The 25,826-nt window shown below is 35.0% G+C and overlaps 1 protein-coding gene across 16 annotated transcripts in view; it reads left to right on the forward strand.

The window, feature by feature from the left end:
* GALNT13 (polypeptide N-acetylgalactosaminyltransferase 13) overlaps positions 1-25,826 on the forward strand; it is a 470,593-nt gene that overhangs the window by 405,837 nt on the left and 38,930 nt on the right. For all 16 annotated transcript variants that reach the window (XM_070507781.1, XM_070507790.1, XM_070507780.1 and 13 more), the window contains 2 exons: positions 12,166-12,305; positions 25,163-25,261. In XM_070507781.1, the coding sequence (XP_070363882.1) occupies positions 12,166-12,305; positions 25,163-25,261 (239 nt within the window). The remainder of the gene's footprint in view (positions 1-12,165; positions 12,306-25,162; positions 25,262-25,826) is intronic.

A 25,826-nucleotide genomic window follows, 5' to 3' on the forward strand; every position in this document is an offset into this window, starting at 1 on the left:
GTCAAAAGGAGGGCTTCAATTCCTTGCTGGCTGTTGGCCAGAAGTTTCTTTCCATGTGGGCCTTTCCTTAGGACAGTTTACAACATGGCAGTTTAACTCAAAAGCCAATAATGGAGAGAGTCAATAAATAATCTGCTAGCAAGATATAAGTTGCAATCTCATGTAACATTATTACAGTAGTGACATCCCCTCACCTTTGTCATATTCTTTTGGTGACAAGCCTAGATTCTCCCCACACTCCGGGAAAAAGGACCACACAAGCGTGTGATTACCAGGAAATGGTTATAGTCAGGGTCATCTTAGAGTCTATTTGCCACAGAAAGTAATACAGAAATAAAGAAGTGAGTAATGCTTGGCTAATAGCCAAGAAAGCCAACCTTTTAATCAACCATGTTCCTAAAGAATAAAACCAAATAGCATTTTTTGTAATGCCCACCCAGTTCATTCTCCATCTCATCTAACCCACCTTTGATAACCATTTCAGTTCAATGATCGCTTCCTCAGAGAAGCCTACCCTGATCTCCCCTCCCTAACCACCAGGGAATCAGTTGCCTATTGTATGCTTTTAAATACTATGAACATCTCTCAAATACATTTGTAATTTTACGTGTGGTAATTGTGTTAGTTATTTGATTAACTATTGATTAACCTGTGAGGGAAGAAACTGTATAGGTTTTGTTCAACATTTTATCCCTATCACCCAGCGCAGTATTTAATACAGAGAGAGAAACAATGAAAACATCTTGAGTGAAGGAACAGTTGTTAAGGGCACTGACCTCGAAGTCAAGAGCCCTAGGCTCCAAAACGAGCTCTTTCACTTCTCAGCTGTGCTACTTCACACAGGTCCAATCGACAGTGTGAACCTGTCAATTCTAACTCAAACTGTTACAATGTTGATGTAATTCTGTGATTGTATACAATTGTCAATCAGTAAATTTTCACTGCATTGCCATTTTTTTCCCACAGTTTTCAGTAATTACTCCTTCGTCTTTCGACCAGTGATTTTGAGGTTTTAACCTATTTGCGACTGGCAGTCAGAGGGCGGAAGAAATAATTTGAGAAGCTCAAATCGATATTTACACTCCTGATATTCTTTAGAGTTTGTACATTTGAATACCACAGCTATGGTATGATTCAAAATGCTTTCCTTTCTCACTAGAAAATGAAAAAACTACATTACACACATGCTATTCCTTTCAAGTTGTTGGCATTCTGCCTTCCCCTTCAGCTGCTCAGTTGCCTCTACGGACCCAGAGAGTTGGCTGAATTAAATGGTAGGATAGTCTTAGACAGTGACAACCTGAGAAAAATACAAATCTCTAAAAAAAGAGGAGAAGCATGTTAGAATTGTATATGTAATAAGATTACTAGACTATTACGTAGAAGAAGATTTTAGCATCACGATAGTACAGCTGACACACTTGGCCTGTTTTCCTTATGACTGAATGTTGCTCTTATTTAGCACCTACTGAGAAGTTCTCATACCAAGCAGTATTAAATCTGGTTTGTGAACTCTATCTTATGTATGCAATAAATAAGCTTTGCTTTGTTTTCAGCATCAAGTTTTTGGCATGACTAGTACTAGAAGAGGATAAATACTGCATGGGAAACCCAGGAGGAATATGTTACTCTACCATTCCCCAAAATCATAAGTCAAACTCATGCTCATTGAAATTTTTGTCATTGGTTGTTCCAAAGTAACAGTACACAGTGTCCCAGGGGTGACTAATGGCTCTCCTATAGCCTTTCCAGCTCCCTCATTTATAATAGTGCAAGACAGAAGGGGGAAATTGGTTGACAACAGAGGTTGAAAATATTTTCACAATTTTTCTTGCAAAGCAGAGTTCATCATGTTCTCTTAGAACAGTGTTTTTTTTTTTAATCTGAATTCTGACTGTTCTTAGTAGTGTGTCTTCTTAACTGACAGACGATGATTATGGAAATTGTATTTTTCTTGCGTGGTGTATGCGTCAGAATCACTGCAGTGCACAAATGTGGACAGGGGAAATAGTAAGTGCAGAAATGTGTGGAGCTTCCGCTTCATTTTGTTAGTACTTTGGGTGTAGAAAAATGCTTGGCTTGAGACCTTAAATGATACCTGTCTGAGTGCACTTCTGAGAAGTCTTGGAAGTGATGTATGATACACTTCTCACTGAAAGGGCATCCAGGCCAAAGTTTAGTTCTTGACTTCCCACTGCATTCATGTAATCTACAACAGAAGTGTACAAGCTCAGAAAATAACTATCCTACTCTTCTATTCGAGTATGGTATGCCTCTGGAAGTCCGTTTCCTTATTAAAACAAGAAACATGATAGGTAACATTTAGTGAGCACTTAGTATATATCATGTACTGTTTAAGTGTTTTACCTATTAACTCACTTAATAATCACAATAACACCCTGAGGAAGATGCTATCGTTATGCCCACTTAATGGAGGAAAGCACTGAGGCCTTATGAGGTTACGTAACTTGGCCAGTATCACACATCCCGTACATGGAAGAGCAGGATTCAAACCTGGGCAGTGTGAACTAGACTCTGAGTGAACTGGTGTGTACTTAATCTCCTTTAATCACCTCTACATATATTTAGAATTCTTTCCTTTTGCTGCTTAAAAGAAAGCTTTAAATGACATAGAAGTCGTTCCTATTGAAAAAAATTACATACTGTAGGTTCACATTCTGTTAGTCTAGATAATCAAGAATTGACTATGTGTCCTTAATAATTATTCTGAGTTAACATGTTACACAATACATTCTCAGATATTACCTGAGTTAATAAGATATGACAACTAATTCACACTTGTCTTTCTGGGTCATATTAGTTTTTTTTTTTCCTAATAACTCATCATTTAAAAACATAATTAGATTTTTTATTGGCTTTGCAGAAAAGAATGCTGACCAAATACAGACTAGGAAAATTGACTTTAATAAGTATTAAATGTTATTGTTAATGTGTTCTTTGTTAACGAGACCCTAACACTTTGGGACTATATTTTGCATAAACTTCTCTCTCTCTTTCTCTTTCTCTCTCTCCTTTGAAAGATATATATATGTGTAAGATAGATATAAAAGAAAGAGAGAAGGGAGGTAAGATATATGTGAGAGAGAGAGAGAGAAAGATATATATAAAAGAGAGAGAAGTAAGTTTATGTACATATAAAAGAGTAATATAAAATGTACATCTAAATAAATCAAAACCACTTTTAGTTCAGTAAGTGTAAAGTAGTAATTCTAAGTCATGAAAGAAAATATATAGAGACATTTCTTACACACACATATATGGGGGAAAGTGCAAGAAAGAATGAGCAGGAAAGAATAAGAGGGAAGAGAGACTGCGTGCCCGAGAGCAGTACAGCTAATATTTAAAGAACACCTGTTGGCACCAGATACTGTTCTAGGAACTGAACATAAATATACACATCAACAAATATGTATGTTTGTATTTACTACCACTTTCTTGGTTTAATTAAGATCTTGGATAGAAACTTGCTCATAAGAAAATGTGAAAAGCATACAGAATTTTCTTTCTCCACTAAAGTTTTTCTCTAATGGGATCAATTTATATCCTGTGAATGACTAATATTTTTGCTAAGATATAGAAAATACAATAAAGCTGAGTTTCTCAGTGTTTTCAGTGGGGCATTGTTGTCTCAAATTTTTGGAAAAGGACAAATGAATTTGGGAAATACACCTACTTTGGATATTCAAAATACTCTTTAGTATAGTAAAAGTTCTAAGAAGTCCAGTAGTAAAGACACTTATTCGGCTTTAACTCATTGTTTCTATTAAAATCTGGTCAAATAATATGTAAGTACTGTATTTCATCTAATTTAAGCTACCATCATTTTAAAGATCATCATTTTGTTATATACCACTCAGAAAAAGTTTCCAATTAAACTATAATATAAGATTTCCTTTTCACTTAGAATTATTCTGTCCCTATTAAAGGGACTCTTTCAGACATAAACTAATTCAGACATAGCTTTTTGATCATATCTCCTTCTTGTACATACATAGAATTTTTTTGAATAAGCAAAATAAATTGATCAAGCAACTTATTCCCATTTAGAGGCTGACTCTTTTTGAATCACTTTTGAGTATAGATTTACTGGTGTGTAGGTGTTTTCCATCCGCTGTCATTCTCAATGCCATCAAGATGATTGATGATGTAGGCTTTCTTAAAACTTTATTATCCCTGGGATTGTCTTCCAAGTCTCTGAAACCGTTCAGCAAATTTTCGTCTTGGTATTTTCCTGATTTTACCAGAAGTATCAAAGGATAGTTTTTCAGACAATAATCAGGATGTGTTTAAATGCCCATTGATTTTAAATGTTCATACATTAGTTACTGAAACTGCAACTGGCTAGTTATTCCACAAAAGAAAACCACATTTGCACATGCTCAAGCAGTGACAGCTACAATGCAATTGTCTTCTCCCCAGGAGCAATTGTAAGATGCCACTGATTACGAAATACATATCACTATTTCAGAGATGGTATAATAATATAATATGTGTCATAGAACTGAAGAAACAGTTATATCTAGCATCCTGCAGAACTTGTGATGGGTACGAAACAATTTGTGAAGCATTTTATGGAAATTTTTTTGTGGGTCAGTCAATTGCACACTGAAATCTCTGGCTTGCATTTAATTGTCAAATCAATAGAAAAACTCCCAATTATGTCATTACTGATCATTTATTTCTATGAATTCAAGTCTGTCCAGGATCTTGGATCACATTGGTCTGTCAGAACAGGGAGAATTTGCCAACTGGATCCTATCCTTCAAGGAAAGCTAATTTTCAAGTTTTGTACCACCACCCAGGGAAAGATATCTCTGTATAGGTTTTTCAAAGTTTCTCCAATTTTTTGATCCTATTCTAATAGAATAGGCAAGAGCCTGGACTTTGATGTTAGATGGATGTGAGTGACTTCTAATCCTCTTGCTATTTTGTAAATAAGCTTGAGAAAGTTTAATGTTTAATTTAAAGTCTCAATTCTTTCTTGTTTAAAACAAACACAATACAACAATAGTACATAGGGTTGTTACAGAGATTTAATGAGAAAGTATAGACAAAAGTGTTTATTGTGGAGTTGAGAACATGAAGCCCCTTAAATAATATGCTATCTGTTGTTCCAGTACTTCTGAGACCTTACCATGCCATGGAGGGATGGAAGAATGCTTGTCCTCCTCAAAAAATGGTTGGAGACAGCTTTCTAAATTATAAATTCATATGATACACAGGATAGGATATAGAAGGATACCTTATCAGCTATAAACTTAGGAGTGTAATAAGATAAAAATAAATCAGTTGCTAGGGAAAAACACAGTTTCTCCTATTTCTGAATCCATAAAAGAAATTGCTTCTGAGATTTCTTATTAAAAACAAAACAAAACAAAATTATATCATGAAATACTTAAAGACGTCCGCATATTCATAATGCTGGTACAATAACAAGTTTTGAGTAACTATCTTTTTAAAATTTACCCTCAGTGAAAAGCAATAACATAAGGCAAGTCCTCATTTAGATTTCACACAAGTCAAAATAATATCATCTAAATATACAGCTATAGATTATACTAAGTTGATCCTAGATAAAACTTAGATTATAAAAGTGGTTGGCCTACAAGCAATAAGATATATTAGAGAGCTGACTAGTGTCCTTAATTAAAACAAACTGAAACAAAAACAAGTGACTCATTTAAAAAATGTATGTTATATTTACAAAGAAACAAAAGCCAAAAAGAAACATGGTTGGAGACATACTAAACTAAATTTCTGATGATTAATGACTTAAATGAAAATATATGAAGCGAAAAAACTTCAGAATTGAAGATATGTAGTTGGACGTTTTTTATATCTTCGGATAGTGAAGCCCTTTCTAAGCATAATATGAAGAGCAGAAAACACAACAGAAAAGATTTTTAGCATTTTTTTGTATTGCAAAAATAAGCACTTAAAAATTTAAATGTTTGCAACACGTATCCCCAATATACTTATAAATGGGGCCGGCCCTGTGGTGTAGCAGTTAAGTTCATGCTCTCTGCTTCAGCGGCCTAGGGTTTGCCAGTTCGGATCCTGGGCACAGACCTACATACAGCGTATCAAGCCACGCTGTAGCAGGCATCCCACACACAAAATAGAGGAAGATGGGCATTGATGTTAGCTTAAGGCCAATCTACCTCAGCAAAAAGAGGAGGATTGGCGGCGGATGTTAGCTCAGGGATAATCCTCCTCCACAAAAAAAAAGAATGCTTATAAATCAAAAAGTGAGCACTTCAACAGAGAACTGGGAATAGGAAAAGAATAGACAATTTATAAAAGAAGAAATAGCAAGACCAATAGGAGAATTATCATCACTAGTAATCAATTTTAAATAATAATGAGATACCATTTTTCTCCCTATAACAAAAAGTGGTAAATTCAAGAATAAATTAAAATAGTCAGTGTTCTGGAAGAGAAATTGGTTTATACCATTGGAGGGTATGTAAACTTGAACAACCTCTCTGAAGAGCAGGTTAATAATAGATACGTATTTTTAAAACTCTTGAAATCAGCATATAATTTATCAAAATACATTGCTTCTAGAAATTGTCTTAATAAAATAATCAAGGACATACATAATAAAAAGCACAAAGATGTTCGTTGATTTTGAAATCCAAAATTAGAAACAACTTGAATGCCCAACTATAAGGAACTGGTTAAATAAGTTATTACCAACTTGTAAAATAGAATGCCACAGAGTCAGTAAATACAAAGTTACAAAAGAGTTTAACTGATCTGAAAAATGTTCATGACATACTGTTTTAGGAAAAAAGCAAGTCGCAAATGTATATTACAGTATGAATCAATTTTTGCAAGAAAAGTTGTACCTATATATTTATACATAAATAGACTTCTAGAAAAACCATTACCATAATGTAAATATAGTTATATTACAGGTGATTTTTATTTTACTGTTCATACTTACCTATGTTTTAGAATTGTCTGCAATGAATACATATTTCTTAAGTAAATGTAAGAAGTTCCAAAAAGACGAATATATAGATTGTATATAAATCCTTCTTTACTGGGGAATAAAAAACAGAACAAAACAGCGTGCATACAGGTAGATCAGTAGTATTTCCATTGGTTCAGTATCTCCTTTGCATTTTCCATAAAGTATATGAATTAGGGATCAGTTGACTACGTACCCTGGCTGCTCTAGCTTCTGAAGGATGGTAAACATTGCTTTAAAGGTCCTTACTTAGAAATTTTTCCTAGAGATTGTAGATGTTATAGTCCATTTACCTCAAGTGATATCAAATTGACCCTTATTTTAAAAGGCTATTGCAAAGATTCACTTTTCTTACTTCTCATATTCTCACTGATCTGGAACAAAGCAGTTGAATATGAGGTGTTTATTGTCAAATATTGAACTGAAATTTGATGCAATTACCTAGAAAATTTTACCTCAAGACTTGGCCAAACTTTTTTTTTTCCTGAAGAAGATTTTGCCCTGAGCTAACATCCATTGCCAATCTTCCTCTTTTTTTTTTTTTTTTTTTTGGCTTAGGGAAGATTTGCCCTGAGCAAACATCTGTGCTAATCTTCCTTAATTTTGCATGTGGGTCACTGCCATAGGATGGCCACTGATGAATGGTATAGGTCCACACCCAGGATCTGAACCCAGGCCACCAAAGCAGAGCACACTGAACTTAACCACTAGGCCACAGGGCTGGCCCAAACTTTTGACTATGGAGATCAGACAGACAAATAAATTCAGATGTTGTATAATATTTACTTCTTCTGTGTAACATAGCTCTCAGCTGAACCTATGATCTTTGTATAATTCATTATCTCATTTTTATTCCATTAAAATAAAATTGCAGTAATAATAGTAAATGACAAATTCAACAGATAATCACTATGTATTATTAGCTGGTATGGGCCATCAGCCTGTTAATATAGTTCTATGTAGTGACTTCCTAATGAGTGGTGATGAGGCTGGGTAATTTGGGTGACTATCAAGAATGGGTAAAATGAAAAGAGTAGATTAAAAGAGTAATTTTAAATTAAAAAAATTATTCCAAGTAATCTGCTAAACCTCTGACACAATATAGTATTTTTATACTCAGAATACGGTAGTCCCTAGTTGGCTTAAAAATGATTGATCTTTTTATTTTCTTACTTTTGAGGAGAAAGAAATTCAGATCCTTATTCTTAAAACTCCTGGTGACAGTTATTCAAGTAAATAACAGAGAAGATGATTTCCTGTTTATAGGAAAATTTTAAAATATTACCAAAAAAATTCTTAGCTGAATCTATGTATACCACTCAACTATAATATGCAAGTATATTAATATAATATCATTGTATATAAAAATCTTTATGATTAGCTTCATAGTTTTAATTGTTGTACTTAAGGAAAAAATAGGAGATTTTTTTAGTTCTCTCTCTCTTTATTTTTTTAGTACCAAATGGAATGTGCTGTTTTATTTTTCTCAGTTTTGTTATTCCATATGTTTTCATTTTACTTACTTATACTGAAAATATAATAAAAATTCTTTATATTTTTATTTATAAACATTTTTCCATATTCTTATAGACGTAATTGTTTCAATGTATGAATTATATTTTGTCAATTGGATATACGATTGATTTACTTAAGCATTCCCTTATTGAATTATTTCCCCTTTTCTCCACTTTAAGATATGCTACAGTATATATTCTTATACATAAAACTCTAGGCTTTAGCCTATAATCAGGCTATTCTGTCATCAGGTGCTTTGATTATAGGGAATAAGAACCATTAGGCTTATTAGTCATCTACTAGGGGAAGAACTTGGCTGAGACTATGATGGTCTTCTATTATCTATTTAAGAATTTAAAACATGATTGCTCCACATATCTTAATTTAATACTATCATGAAATAGATTTAAAAATGATGAATAAAGGAGAAGTTATTAAATAAAGTAGAACAACCCATAAGTGTTATCATTTACCTATTAATCAAACCTGCAAACCTGGAGTTAATTAAAATACTCTTTTTTTCTAGCTCATTATGAATCTTTATCCCTGTCAAAGCTTTTCCAGCGTTTGTGCAAGTCTCATGGAAAGACTTACCTTAAAACTTGCAACTCTTGTAAGTTGCCTTTGAAAAAAATAATAATGTATAATGCAATACACACATAATGTAAACTCCCTAGAGGAAAATACTTTTGTTTTGTTCATTGATATATCCCAGGTGCCTAGAAAACATGCCTTGTATATAGTTGCAACACAGTAAAAATCTGTTGGATTCATCTTGGCTTGCCCTCTGTTCTCTATCTTTGTCTTTTTCTCTTTCTCTTTCCATCTGTTTATTTACCTTACTCCTGTATTGGCATCACTGACTTAGGCATTCTCTATATGGTAACCCCAGAAGTTCTGGGCTTAAATCATCTTATAGCTAGCAATTCCAGACGAAATAGAGCTTCAACTTCTTAATAGTCCTAGCAAAATTCTCAGTATACTTTTATTAGGCTGGCTGGTTCCCATACCCGTTCCTGAGCCAATCATTACAATGGGTTGGGTGTAAGGTTGAGAAATGGAAGGCTCTGATTGTCTTGGGCTTACTCAGAATTTGGCCTGCACAACAGCAGCATCCCTTGGGAGCTTGTTAGATATGCAGACTCTCAGGCCTCACTCCAGACCAACTGAATCAGAATCTGCATTTTAACAAGATTTCTGGGTGATATGCCTTAGTCTCTGCCGCAATTGGAGCTGGAAAGGTGGGTAGAAGAGTGGCGTCCCCAAACCATGCAAACCAAAAGTGGGGGAGAGTTAGTTGCCAAAAGAAAGCTTGAACTCTCTTATCAGAAGACAGAATGGATGTTGGGCATGCAAACACAACAGATATCCATTACAATATTCAATATGTATTCAACAATTATTATATACCATGGACTTTATGCTTTTTCAGACATTATTTAGTATTTACAACATCTTACAAGATATTATTAAATAGGATACCTTAGGCTTCAAGAGAATAAATAATTTGTCCAAAATTTTTGTTAGGGAGACAATGAGCAAATTAATCTATAATATAATATCAAGTAGTAATAGGTGCCCTGGAGAACAATTAAGCAGGATAGAGGGATAGAGCATGACCCAGGATGACGGGAGGGAGGGATCACTTTCTATAGGAAGGTCAGAATGAACCTGAGGAATGAAGCTTGAGCAGAGACTCTGACAAAGTGAAAGACAACTCTCGTAAGATCCAGAGTAAAACCAATCCAAACAGAAATTGGGAATGACCTTGGCGTGTGTGAAGAACCCACCTCAAAAATGAAACTGGAACAGTAAAACTGACTATTGAACTAAGTCCTCTGAAACTACAGTGCCTTTTCTTCTTGGACCCAACGTCATCTTTTTATATGATTTTGAAGACTTTCAATTAGACCATTTCAATTGCTATAGCAGTTAACACAAAGAGAAATTTTTTAGTGATCTATTTTGTAACTGTTTTTGAGCCTCTTCTTTTGAAGGTTTCACCCCAGATCGGAAGTTCTGGATAGAATTATTTTGAAAGTAAATATTTCTCTCTTTAAAAAGACTAAAGATCTTGTTGTTTTCTCTACACACATCAGCAAGAAAAATCAATATTTTATTTTAGAGGGAAATGGTTTGGCCGCTTAAATAGCATCAGAATGCTTTCTAACAACACTAGGGCATTTAATTTTGATAAAACAAAACTTCTGAAGAGACAATGGGAGGAGGGGCAAACTAGCTGGTGATGACCTTCAAGAGTGTTGCCACTTTTGAAGACAGTTACCCAAATAATGGCATTAGTTACAGATATTTAGGTTGTCTTAACAATTGTTTCCTATTTTACAGAATGATCGGTTGGCTTTGCTGCATGGTTGGGATAGAATATTCTAAAAGCTGGGTCATTTTCTTTTCTGTGCCAAAGTCTGGTTGCTTACCAGTATGAAAGAAACACATTAAACAGAGATCTTTTCAAAATACTCTAAGAAATAATTGCAATCTTATCACAGTTATTTAGTCATTTCAGTCAAATATAATTTGAAATATTGATAATAATGAGCAAATCATGTCACCATGATATCATTTTATATAAAAATCAGTGGTAGGGCCAGCGCCATGGCCGGCCGAGTGGTGAAATTCAATCGCTCCACTTCAGCGGCCCAGGGTTTCGCCCATTCAGATCCTGGGTGCTGACCTAGCACCACTCATCAGGCTATGCTGAGGCGGTGTCCCACATAGCAGAACCAGAAGGACCTACAACTAGAATATACAGCTATGTACTGGAGGGCTTTGGGGAGAAGAAGGAAAAAAAAAAGACTGGCAACAGATGTTATCTCAGGTGGCAATCTTTAATAAAAAAAAGAAAAACAAATCAGTTTTTTAATCCACAACCAGAAAACATTCTTTTATGATCTTCAATGGAAATATTCATTTTAATTTCATATATTCTATTATATGAAATAAAATTAAGCAATTTTAATATACACGTGAGTATATTCCAATTGATTATGTTAATTTCTTCATGCTTATTTATTTACCAGTTTACTCATCTAAGGATTTGAGGTGGCTTATGCTAACTTATAAAAAAGAACAGGAAAAAATGTCAACAAAAAAATCAGATCTATGGTAAACCTAGATAGAATAAAAGTTCAACAAGAAAAAGGAAAGTTAGAACAAAAGTGCCGTCCATTGTGAGGATCATATTTATATAAATTTCTCATGAAATCTACAGATGGTGAATAAATGACACTGTATGGAAAATATAAGCATTAATAAACATTGGAACTATTGAAATTTTTCTTAAAGAGAAAGAACCACATTATCATACAGTTCAGTTAAGCTTTGATTATGAGATGCTAAATTAACACCAATTTACACTTACTTGGTTAATTATTCAACCCAAGAAAAATAAGTACCTGGTGATAAATATTTGCTTTTGAAAAGTCATAACCAATGGAAGAACTGTTTTTTACATCTGTTTAATGTACTAATTGGATGGTAGTAAGAAAATCAGTGTAGTAGCAGCTGAATGTGCAATTGAATTTGATGGAACTATAATTATAGAGAAAAAGACTGATAACAAAGTAAACAGATTGAAACAGTGCTAAAACAAAAATAGCACAAACTGATTTGTGTGTTTCTCTGAAAACTTCCAGGTGTTGTCAAAGTGGATTATGGAGATGTGTCAGTCAGAAAATCACTAAGAGAAAATCTGAAGTGTAAGCCCTTTTCTTGGTACCTTGAAAACATCTATCCGGACTCCCAGATCCCAAGACGTTATTACTCACTTGGTGAGGTATGAATTATTTATTTTGGTTGTTATAAATATATTTTGCAAATGGAGCAATTTCTAAGGAGCTCCATATTTTTTATTTTATGAATAAAATGCTGTAAGGGTTTTTAAATAAATCTATTTTAAATGGCTTCTCATATATTACAAGGACCATAAAGGTCTTTATCATTGGGATTTGTAAAAGTAAGGCAATAGTTTAAGACTGAATAAATAGTACTTCCTTGTTTATATACCAACAATTCTGAAACTTTTTGGTTATATGGACCTTTAGTTGGTGGTGATGGCATTGAGTTGACTCCAACTGCTACCACCCCCGCGTACAGCAGAGCAGAACCCTGCTCACTCTTTTTTGCCCCATCCTCTCTCCTTCCAGTGCTCTATCAGACAGTGCTCTGCTGCTATTCATAGAGTTGTCATGGCCAGTTTTTTCAGAGGTGGGTGGCCGAGTCCTTCTTCCTAGTCTGTCTTAGTCTGGAAGCTCCACTGAAGCCTGTCCACCATGGGAGACCCTGTTGGTGTTTGAAATACTGGTGGCATAGCTTCAGCATTACAACAACATGCAGCTGCCACAGTATGACAACCAAAAGACCGGTGGTGTGATTCCCTGAGCAGGAAATTAACCTGGGCCTCGCAATGAGAGCCAAATCTTAACCATGAGACCACCAGAGCTGGCTGTATGGACCCTTATACTTTTGAAATTTATTGTGAACCCCAAAGAGCTTTTAAGCAAAAGCTACAAACCCAAAAACATGGATTATAGCTATTAATATTTACTCTATTGAAGTTAAAACTGATAACTTAAAAGTAATATAATAATCCATTACATGTAATATAAGTGACATAGTTTTGAAAAATAAATTTATTTTCCAAAGCAAAATCAAATAGTAAGAAGATTAGCATCATTAATATTTTTGTAAGTTGCATTAATGTCTGGCCTAATAGAAGACAGCTGGATTCTTAAATCTGTGTCAGTATTCAGTCTGCTGTAATATCACACAACATGTCGCCTCTGGAAGACTCCTTGTACCTTCACAAGATGTGAGAGTGAAAACTGCAGGTAATATAGTAGTATTATTATTAAAATCGTATTGACCCTGTGGACCTACTGAGAACCTTTGATCTGTATCATTCTTTTCCAAAATATCTATTATCTTTAGAAATGCACAGTTGGCTTCATCCTAACTATACAAACATATATTCATAATATATATTCAATTGCTCAAAATAGGAATTATTCCCATATGAATTATATGCTCCATATTGGTAATTTCCCACTTAATAGAGATTAGGTTTGGGAATCAAAACTAATTTAATATTGGTTGCAATTAAAGCATTTCAACAGCAAAAATATAATGCGTTTGGAAAATAATTATTAAGTTTATTCTTAGATCGAAACTGCCATTTTTGTAGGCCATAATAAAATATCTGAAAATTTATACAGTTCAATATAATATTTTTTTGGTTCGTTTGCCAAGAAAATCTGTAACTTTATCTGCTCTGTAAGTTTAATCTATAAACATAATTTATGATTAACTAGAAAGTAATTAAAGAAAAAAGTACTCAAACTGAATGGAGCCCCAGCTGAATTGTTTTTAAAGACTGTTTTTCTGTGTCATATCCATACACTATTTGCTAAATCTCCACTTCCTCATTAGGCATGTAAATATCTCTTATAGAATATTTCAGTTTACCTATATTTAACATTAATTTGAATAATTTAGTGAAAAGGTTCATGTGTAATAACACTGAATGTACCACTTTCTAGGTATGTGACTGTAGTCAGTTAATAGTCTTGTGCCTCAGGGTTTTATTTTTAAAATTTTTGTTTCCTTTTCTTGGTGGGGGGTGGTGTTGTTGCTGTTGTTTTCGAATACACGATATTCCCATGTTAACATTAATATCACATGGATTTATATTCAATACATAAAATATGTGAGAGTGTTTTGGTTTTTTGGGGGTTTTTTTGGTGAGGAAGATGGGCCCTGAGCTAACATCTGCTGCCCATCTTCCTCTTTTTGCTTGAGGAAGACGGTCACTTAACCAACATCTGTGCCAATCTTCCTCTATTTCATGTGGGGTGCCACCACAGTGTGGCTTGACAAGTGGTGCTTGGTCCACTCCTGGGAGCCAAACCTGTGAACCTTGGGCCACCAAAGCAGAGCGCATGAACTTAACCACTATGCCACTAGGCTGCTCCTGAGACTGCCTTTTAAACTTGAACACTGTTTGCATGCTAGTTATTATAATCTAGTTCTACTAAAGATCTCCAAGAAAGTGTCTAGTTTCTTTATTGAAAAATTTAACAATCCTGAACCTGACTGTACTCTGAGAAGAAGGGGGTTTTTCTAACATGTGGTAGAGTATTTCTCCCACTGTTGGCAGCAAACCCAGCTGATGAGTAAACATTGATTACTTTTTCTAAAAGGAGGTATGACCACGGCCTATAACAAGACAGATTTGAGTAAAGAGGACTTTTTGGAAATTCTCTGGGGCCACTGGGGTGACTCCTGGGAACGACTCAAGGCTCTGAAATGGAACCTGGATGTTTACTTCCACGTTAAAAATCCAATTTTATGATTTGCAGCGCTACATTAAAGAAACCTAATTATTGACTTCCTGAAAAAGTAAAAGCATAGTGTGGGCCAGTTCCTGTGTACAACCTACTGATTTTCAATTAGCTATCTTCTGTAATGGATCAGGTGGCCATATTTTAATTTATAGAAATATTTTGAAAAGCTTTTAAAGAGAGGGATTGTACCTTTGTGGATTTCTGAAACATATTCAGATGAGGCAGCGTGTTGTATTGGAAAAATCTCCAGGCTTTGGAGTCAAGCCAAGGAGGGTGTAAATCCTGACCTCACAGCTTGAGTGGCACTCAGTATCCTCTCTGATACTTACTTGTCCACAGAATGAAGATAGAAATACAGGGTTATATGGATGATTGAAGATAAAAAGCATCTAGCACAATGTCTGGAAAGAAGTAGTAGCAACACCAGTAATTATTTTAATTATTCTAGCTACCATTTATTGCTTTCTTACTACGTCAAACATACTGCTAGATGCTTTGTAACAGTTACATTGCTTAAGAATCACAACAGCTCCATGACTTGAGTTTTGTTATTATCTCCAATTTAATATGGAAACTGACATGTAGAAAGTTTGTGTGATTGACATATGGGTCATATAGCTAGCTGTTGAAGTCAGGATTCAAATACATGTTAGTCTGACACTAAAGCTCACTTTTTCTTATAACTATAAGGAGAAAATAGCTTATATTACTATATTTTATTCATTCAAAATGCATTTATTAAATAAGAGCTTGAGCTGGAACCTATATTATATGCTAAGGATGTGAAGTCAAATAAGGAAAGACCTTTACTCTTGAGCCATTCTACTGAAATGAGGGATGGGAGGGATGGCAAGAGAGAATCAAACAGGTAATAAACTCAGTGGAAATAAACGGCACCCTACATGCAGTATAATATAGGCATGCTATGAACTGCTGTTTCGAAAACCCAATAAATTCAGAAATCTATGAGATATATTGTTTTAAACTTTCTGAGATATTAATGTACCGTAGTTTTCCACTTTAAAACCAGCCTTAAGGAGATGCAATACAACATCTGTTTCCATGGAAACAGGAGGACAAATTCACCAAGCACTACTTCCCAATTCAATTTTTGTATAGTTGTGTGTACATAATTTAAGGCAGACATTTTGATTATGAGTTTGGGATGAACTGTTAATGGACAATAGTCATTTATTTAAAGCTTTTTCTTTCTTACTGCTTGTCATTAATCATTATTTGAGAATGTAAAAAGCTATCTTTCCTTATGTACGAAAGTACTTTCTCTCAAATACTTGGAGCCTCAAAGTGGTATCAGGTGTCCAAGCTACTTATCAAGACAACAAAATTATTTCTTTGTATTATATTTATATGTACTCCTCAATTTTAAGTGAAAATGTTAGGATTTAACAATCTACAATTTCCTTAAGTTTCAATCTTTTCCAAAGCCTATATATTTAATATTGCAGTATATTGGTGAATATAAACATTTCCTTGTAAATTTCTCTTTATAACTTACCTAGCTGTATTGGAAGATAGAGGCAAATGTGGTAATCAGTTTCTCATTATCATATATTGTCAACAAAATAATCATTAGTATAATTATTAATATCAATTGTATCTTAATTTTTTATATGTTTGCATTTTACTCAGGTAATTGAAATATTACTTTAACCAGTCCATGAATTACACACAATTTCCGATGGGAAGTTAAATGCTGTGCAATTGCTTTGAACTAAAACCTTTAAGTAGCTTAATGAAGCATATGTGTTTTAGACTCGGTAAGCAGATCGTATTGGAATAAGGGAGTTGAGCTCTTTGCAGTATTAAATTCTCTCTTAACTAGCCCTTTAGCTTATGTAGATTTAGCATGCCAGGCTCTAATCTTGTAAATATAAAGGCTAATTGAAGTAAAAGATTGAAAAATGGCATTCTAAAGTCATAATGCCTCGTTCCAAATTTTTGGCCTATGAGAGGCCAGCATTTTGGAGAAAAAATTGTGAGCTATATAGAACACAAGAATATCAGAGGGCCAGAAGAAGGAGAAGAGGATTTCTGGAACCAAGTGACTTAACTCTTGGGGCTTAAAATTTGCATTTGCGTGTTGCTTTGAAGATGTTTAGACTTTAGTCTATGCATTTTGTATGCTTGCTTGACCTCAGCACTTCTTTTTCCTCTTATATTCTTTAACCTGTGCAACTAGTTAAGGTCCTTATACATACTGGTATTGTATTCCTTAAATATTTTTAAAGAGTAAATTTAGGTGACTAAAAATAGACATCTGTGAAGCTGCTAGGCTGCAGGGATTAAGCGTAAAATCAGTTACTGACAAATGCAGAGGCTAAAATGCTTAGAGATTTACCCTCTGGGTTGGTAATCAGGAGATCTATTTATAGATTCACAGTCTTCTTGACCCTTTACAGGATAACCGGTAAGAAAGCCTCATTTTAGATGACTTACACAAATTAGGGCATTCTCACGGCCCATGTATATGTCCCCAAAACTCTTTGGGATCCAGTACCTAATTTTCATCTCAGGGTAACTGAATATGCACATGTACAGACAGAATATGTTGCTGTTCATCAGCTGTTAATGTGGAAGATTGTTGGGCCAGGTAACCCACCTCTGAACAAAATGAGCGAGTTTATTACCTGAAAAAATGTTTTGACTTCACATTGCTGATATTTAGGCTAGAACCAATTCTAATTTTATTACTCAAATAGGTAGTGGCGCAAACAGCTGCCACAAACTATGTGCCAGGTAAGCATTTACTGAATTCTCCCAGGATTCTTGTTGTTTGTTTTTGTTATTCACCAAAATAAATGAAATTGTTCAATTTTCCATGTTCTTTACTTTTTTTGTGGAAGGCGGTTAGGATATCACATACTCAAAATTTTTAAATCTCACAGTCATTAATCAGAGCATTCTAAACCCAGGTCTACATAAGCAAAGTCAGCTCGGACTTGATTTTGCCCTCATCCTTCTGAATTATTCACAATTTTGTTAAGAGAAAATATTCTTAAATGCATATTTTCTACAGCGACTATCATATGGAAATGTTAACATTAAACTGCGGAATTCACTGCAATTGTGCCTATTTCCTTCATTACAAAGTAAAGAGAAACCAAGTGAGATTAACACATGTAAAATAATGATAATGAGTAAGGATGTGCAGTTGAAGGATAAGCATGTGTTGAAGTAATTAAAGCAAAAAAAAAACACCACATAGTTTAAGTTTAGACTCTTATCTTTAGAATGGATTTTACATATTAGTTTTGAAATGCAAAGGTTTAGGGATGGGGAGAGTGTTTGCCTCTTTTAGAATTGGAGTTCCCCTTGTGGCTTGTTGTCACAATCCAGCAGAGGGAGCAAAAGCTAATGAACAAACTATGTAAGTGGTAAGAACATTACCAATGATGCTGCTGGTGATTAGAAATATTTAGAATACGCTTGCTGATTTCAAACATCAAAACACAAGTGGGAAAAATATTCTCAAGTTTATATCATTGAAAATTATTTTCAAGTAGTAAAAGATTATGTATGAACAAAGAAATCTCAAAACAGACAGCAATTAAAGTTAAAACTGTGTTGGCCCTACGCCATATATTCAAAGCTATACTATAACAAAAAGAATGAGTCAAAACAATTTTCCAGATCTCAGAACTGCCAGTGTGCTCTACTTATGTTGACACAAGTCATAGAACACACTCTGTAAGGAATTTCTAACGCATGAAGTTCTTCAGTGGTTGGTTGCCTAGATTTTTCTTAATAGCATGACTAAGCAATAGGTGTTGTCAGGTAATATGGTACCAGTGACAAGATTGGGGGTCCTTCCTGAAATTTCACTTCTTTGCTTAAACAACATTCTTTGGGAGTATATATTTGACTGAGGTCCCAGGGTGTTCTTAGAAGTCTTCTGATTTAAAAATCACACAAGATTATCCTAAATCTGATCATCCTTTGAATCTCAAAATATAAGATGCATAGTTAGAACTTTCCTGTATGCCAATATCTTGTAATGTGCCTTAAGATCTGCTTGTTGAGAACCTTCAGTACACTCAGTAGCCATTTTTATATTTGGAAGAAAATATAGCAGAACAGTGTTGGGCTAACTGACTGGAGAACAACCTGATATACACTAAGCTGCCTTCTAAGTGTGCATGGATTTTTTTTTTAATCTGGATATCATAGACCTAGTGACATAAACCTTTCAGATGTTGTCTCTATCCAGATGATGTGTCCCTCTTATTTTTTTAAGATGATTTTTGATGCCTCTGTTCCCTTACACTCCGTGCCCTATCCTGTTTGTATCGAACGCCATCTTAGCCATAGCCAGAAATAATTTACATGACCTCAGCCCAACAATCTGGCACTCAGCATGAAGAACACTTCACTTCTAGTCTTCTTGACCTGGTCCCCTGGGCCTGATCTTAGGTTACTTTCATGTGTCTTGTTCCATGTGTCTTCACCATTGTCTGGATGACATGTCGTTACCTTTACCTCTGTTCAACTAGAACTTCATCCTCCCTTGCTCCTTCCAGGACTCCTTTCTGACTCACACTGCCTGCCTGTCTGGAGTCTGGATTGGGCAATTCCCAAATTCACTATAATAACTTTTAATTCTTTAGTTTGGCAAATTACTTGACCTCTCTGTATCTTAATGTTTTCATTTGTAAAATGAGTGTAATAGTTGTTTGGAATTATTAAATTAGCTATTACACTTAAGTACTTGGAACAGCGCGTGGCTAATTGCTAATTATTATTATTGTAGTGGTGGTGTGGTTGTTGTCTCCACTATCTCATTCTGACAGCTTTCTTAAACCACTGACTCCTGTCTATTTCTAGTCTCCCAGAGCTCATGTCCAGCCAGCCTCACCAGATTTCACTTGAGTTCTTATATTGTATCCTCTTAACACCGGCTACATTCTAAGGAACAAGTAATATTACATGTCCAGAAATCATTTTGTGAGAAAGTTAGAACACATCAGATATAGGACAGGCTTATGCAGTCTTCAAAATGAGTCTATTCTGGAATTCTGAAAAAATAGTGGCAGGAGTGACACAGTATTTGAATCTTTTTGAATTTTTCTATTGAAAAGAAACAGGACGAGCAACAGGATAGTAGAACCAAAATTTGATTGACAAGATTGACAACAAAATTAGGTGGCAAGGCATTCTCACAAATCCCAAAATATAAGAGGTCAATTTCATGACCATATGATACTACAACCTTTGCAGGAGGAAACAAAGGTAAGCAATGGGGGGTCTGATGGAAATCGGGATAACACCCCTATTACCAATAGATACTCATGAAAAAATTGTTTCAAGCCAATTTGATAATAGTAGCTGAAATTGGAAGAGGTGTTTTCATAAAATCCAATCTGTAAGTCAGTGAAAAATCTCCTTTCTAATGTCTGAAGGGGCTGAACACTCTGTAACTTGTGAATTTTGAAACTCACTAGCTGAACCTGCTTATGAGGAGAAACTCTAAGAAATAAAGCCCAAATTGAGGAGGTAAGGAAAATATTTGGCAAAGGAAATGGAGGGTCCAGATAGAATTGGATAAAAAAAAAAAAAAAATGGGAGAGATGAACAGAGCCAGGAGATCTCAAAGAATAGAAGCCAACTTTTTTCAACTATTCAAAAAAGTACTGGCACAGGAGACCTAGACTTGTGAAGTTAGAAATGGTCTCCTGTGTAGACATTTCCTGTCAGCGACACCTAGAAACATTTACTCTAAACCTTGCTGCTGCATAGTGGAAGAATCAGCTTTGCTATGAAAACCTCCTTTACTTTGCACGAGCATCCAGAGTTTTTCAAGAGGATTCACAGCATATATAGGCTTCCCGCCAGCAAGTGCTCCATTGTATTCTCTTGATACAATGGGTTTCAACTCTGATTATACATTCAAATCATCTGGGGGGCTTTAAACTGTATCCTGGTCCTACTCCAGACCATTTGGATCAGAATCTATGAGGGTGAGGCCAAGTAGAATTATATTCTAAAAGCTTTCCAGGTAAACCTATTAGGCAGCCCAGGTGGGAACCACTGAAAAAGAAGTTACTTCAAAAAGGAAAAGTAATTATAATGTCACTATTTAACATCAAGACACTATATACCTTCCTCCAGAATGGTGGTTGCCAAACTTCGTGCACATTGGAATCACCTGGGGAGATTTTATAACTCCTGATGGCCGGGTTACCCTCCGTACCAATTAAATGGGAATATCTGGGCATGAGAACCAAGTGGCAGAATAATTTAAAGGTGCAAGATGATTCCCCCCCAAAAAAGGAAAATAGTAGAAAAGCATGAGTACTATAAGAATAAAAATAATCAATAGAATGATATGTCTGCAAACAATGCAAGCACACCAAAACTTTATGCTCATAAAACAGAGGAAATGTGTAACCTAATATGTCGAAACACCCTAAAAGGAATTTTATAATGATAAAATATAGGAAAGAACAACATAAATCAATTTTAAAAGCCTTGGAAATCAGGGCCTGAAATACAGGAAAGAATTAGAAATTAAAGAATAAATCATTTTAGAATTGAAGGCTAAACTTGAAAGAACATGAGTCAATACTGCCGGGAGAAAAAGCCATAAGAATTTTCGAGGGGAAAAGGAAATTAAAGACAAAACTATTCAATAGAAAGTGGCATCTATAGAAGATAAGAAATAAGATCCAAAGTAATAGGATTTCCTAAGAAGGAAAATCAAAGCAGTGAAACAAAATGGACATTAATAACTAGAATTCAAGGAAACTTTCCGGGGAATAAAATTGAACCTACATGTTGAAAACGAATACCACATACCTGGAAGAGTGGTCCAGAGGGAACAATATTAAGATAATTTGTGGTAAATCTATTGGACTTTAAAGAAAAAAATCAGTTTGGCATTCAGGCAAGTAGACATTTGTCAGGATAAGAGAAAGAAAATCAGATTATCATCAGACTTTTAAAAGCAACTATTTATGCTGGAAGTAAATAGAGTAACATTTTAAAGTAACTCAAGGAAAAATATTGTAGGCCAAGGAGTCCAGATCTACTAAATTGATTTACAACTGTAAAGGCCACAGATGTATGTGTCAACATACAAGAACTCAGAATATTGATCCCAGTAAATGGAAACATCATTTACCCATTTGCCCAGGCCAAAACCTTGGAATGCTTCTTGCTGTGTTTTTTTCTCTCATAGCTCATATCCAATCCAATTGCAAGTCCTACTGGGTCTACCTTAAAAGCATGCCAAATCTGACCTCTCCACCTCCGTTGTTACCCTTCTCTCCTCTTCCAAGTAACCATCATCTGTTGCTGACGTGACTGCAGTAGTCCCCTTACTGGTGTCTCTGCTTCCCCTCTTGCCTCCCTCTAATTTCTTCTGCACACAGCAGCCAGAATGAACTATTAATATGTCACTGTCATGGTCAAAAACTTAGGATTCCTTATATTATTTAGTCTGCATATTCCTCTAACTTGTCCCTCGCTCCCTGCACCCTCGCCACATTGCTAGCCCATTTCTCACTCAGTTTTCTCAGCTGCAGGGAGCATCCATTTGCTGTTCCCCCTGTCTGGAATGCTCTTACGTAGGTGAAAATATGGCTGTTCTCTCATTTCAATAAGGTGTTTTTGCAAGTATCATTTCCTCAGGGTGGCCTTTCCTGGTCCCCTATCTAAAATAGTACCCCCTCCATTGCTTTCCCTACCCTTATCGTGCTTTCTATTTCTTCGTAGGGCTTCTTGACTTTCTGACGTATTACAAATGTGTTTGTGTATTGCACTCTTCCCTTCTAAAACGTGAGCTCCACGATGGAAGGGACTATGTTTGCTTTGTTCATTTCAGTATCCTCAGCACCTCGAATCGTGCTTGCCATTGAAGGATGCATACTCTCAATGATATTTGTTGAATGAATGAATGAATGAATTCATGAGAAAGGTTACAGACCAAAAAACAAACTATCTATTATAAAGAAAATAATAATAGATTGTTACTGAGGGCAAAATATTTTGGAAGCATTCTTGAGTTCTGTGCTTAGTTTGTCAAAGAGTAGGATGACCTGCATCTACCATATGGCACTTTAAAATGCTATTGTCAGAGTATTTACTGCACTGAGTATGGCTTTGAATCTTCTGTTGTCCAGCAAAGAGACAGAACCTTACAAGCGACTGATCCTGTAGCCCCTGTAATTATTAACTAGCATCTATCCAAATAACATGCACCAAGCAGAGGGCCTTTAAATCAGATTGCATAGCTGACATCTAAAAGTGAATTAATAATTTTGTGTGATATTTATTCCTGTATTATAGTATTACACTATTCTACACTTTTGTAGGATGATAAATAATAATAACAAATAATTCTATTGCTTCTCCTGAAGTCTGCCTTTTATGAAAAGTTAACAAGAAAAGTCTGCTGTAAGGGATATAAAAATAATTCAGCCTCGAGGCAACCCTGTGGCCAAGTGGTTAAGTTCACGCAGTCTACTTCGGTGGCCCAGGGTTTTGCTGATTCTCATCCTAGGCAGGGACCTAGCACCGCTCATCAAGCCATGCTGAGACAGCATCCCACATAGCAAAGCCAGAAGGACTTACAACTAGTATACACCTATGTACTGGGGTGCTTTGGGGAGGAGAAGAAGAAGAAAAAAAGAAAAGAAAGAAAATTGGCAACAGATGTTAACTCAGGTGCCAATCTTTAAAAGAAACAGTGATTCAACCTATATGTAATATATCGATCAGACTATGGGCAGACCAATTTACTACATCATCTAGCTATCATTGTCTCCCCCAATCCTGTCCAGCTACATGTCCTGAAAAATTATTAGCCTTAACCTATATGCTCAGTCTCCTCCAATGCCTGAACCAACCTAAATCAGATTTAGGAGTACATTTCAGCCCTAATCCCACCAGTCTGGAACTGGGACATGATTTTGTTTCTTGAAGCTTGTAACCTTTCCCTCTAAGTCATGGTGTGTTCTGTCCGTTCTAACTGGTTGCTGCTCAGATTTCTTCATGAAAGCATCTATATGTCTGTTGTCAATTTCAACCCGTTGGAACAGGACTTGACCGCTCTACTCAGCTCTGTCCAGCCCTTACCAAGTATGAATTCCAATCCCCACCAATATTCTCAATTGCTGGTTGGGGCCTTCATGTAAATCACATCAGTTTTCCCAACTCTGGGAGCCATTACTTGACCATGGTGTTCTGCACCATGCAAAAAAGTGAATCTCATAAACCTAATCCATCCTCTATAGAAGTTTTTAACCTTAACCATTTGCCAATATGAAGAAACGTACCTAAAGCATAGATAACTAAACAGATATGTCTGACTAATATATGAGTGAACAGTAAAATATGCATGTCCTGATAAGAGCCAGAGATAAGAGGTTTTTGGAAGCAGAGTGGACAAGTATAAATACATACTTGGGGTTGAGACTAAGGAAAAAATCTAAAACATTCCATCTATTAGAAAGGTTTTTCTTCTCCTTTTTTTGCATTTATTTGTGCTTGATTTAGAATTTTAGCAACTTTAAACTCAACAAATGACTTTTGCATAACATTTGGCACAAATATGTATTAACTTTCTGTTAATCATGGGTCTAATGCAGTGTTTGAGTGTAAACCAAGAATCTTATGTTTGCAGTTGGCAATTTAATCTCGCTTTTGAGGCATATAATGTGAAATCACCATTTAACCTTGTAATAGCTTTTCTTAGGGTCAACTACTTTTCATTAAGCCTGGCATTGAGAAGGGAAAAAGATGCATGAATATATTTTAGTTACACAAATAAGCAGTGTAGTTAATCTTTATTAGTATACAGAATGGCTCATCTAGTAATGAAGTGACCTAAGAAAAACATGAATTTGGATATTTAAACAATTTGTTTCTGTTCCTCCTATTGTGTTACAGTAGGAGTTCAAGAATAGACTATGGTTATTTGAGTGGAATTTGGAAACTGTCCTAATTTTAAAAGGATTTGGGGAAGAATTCCTAATTTGTAATATGTAGATACTTCTTCTCTGATACTATACTATAAACAAGAGGTGCCTCTTGGTTAGATGCTAATGACAAAGCCAGTGTTGTTCAAGGTTACTTCATAGGAGTTTAGAAATTTACACAGATCTAAGAATGGACATAGAAAAAGAAAAATACATATTTAAAGCAATGTGTTCTTCTTGGAGAAATTTCTTTACAAACTTGTATCATTTTGTTATCAATATACAATTTGATAATATCAGAAAGATTTTCTGACTTAAATCACTATCTGACTTACGTTTTTGTATGTTTCCTTTAGATAAGAAACGTTGAAACGAATCAATGTTTAGACAACATGGGCCGCAAGGAAAATGAAAAAGTGGGTATATTCAACTGTCATGGTATGGGAGGAAATCAGGTAAACTCTCCTTTTTTTTATCAGCTTCATATTTTTGGGGAAAATATGGTTGGGAAAACTATCAGGGTAGACTCTGGCTCACATGCCAATAACAATAAAGTTAAAGGCTTAGTTTAGGAAATTAATGGGCATTTAAATCAAGAACTAATCTGGCTATTTTATTATCCCAAGTATCTTAAGAAAGCACTATAGAATTAATAAGAAGGGCAATATATTCAGTGAGCCTACAATTGATAGCCAAATATTTCAGACCCATCTCATTTTACCATGTATGAGCAAATGGAGACTACATTTTATTCTGTTATATCTGAATAATATAAAATAATTCCTCAACTAATATGATGTTTTCCCAATGGTGATTATTCTAAATTTCTTTTGCAAATGTTTTTGTATATCATGTTTTCTATGAGTTTTTGAGGTTCAATAAAATTTTAAGGTGCAAGGATAAGCACATCTGTTACATTTTTGCTTTGCCTATCTGAAGATGCCCTTTGGACCAAGTAAAAATGTAGTATTTAAATAAGATTGCTGGCTGAATAAAAGTCTAGGGCAGCCTTTTGTGTGT

This window comes from Equus asinus, chromosome 4 (assembly GCF_041296235.1).
Source record: "Equus asinus isolate D_3611 breed Donkey chromosome 4, EquAss-T2T_v2, whole genome shotgun sequence".
Taxonomy (NCBI): Eukaryota; Metazoa; Chordata; class Mammalia; order Perissodactyla; family Equidae; genus Equus; species Equus asinus.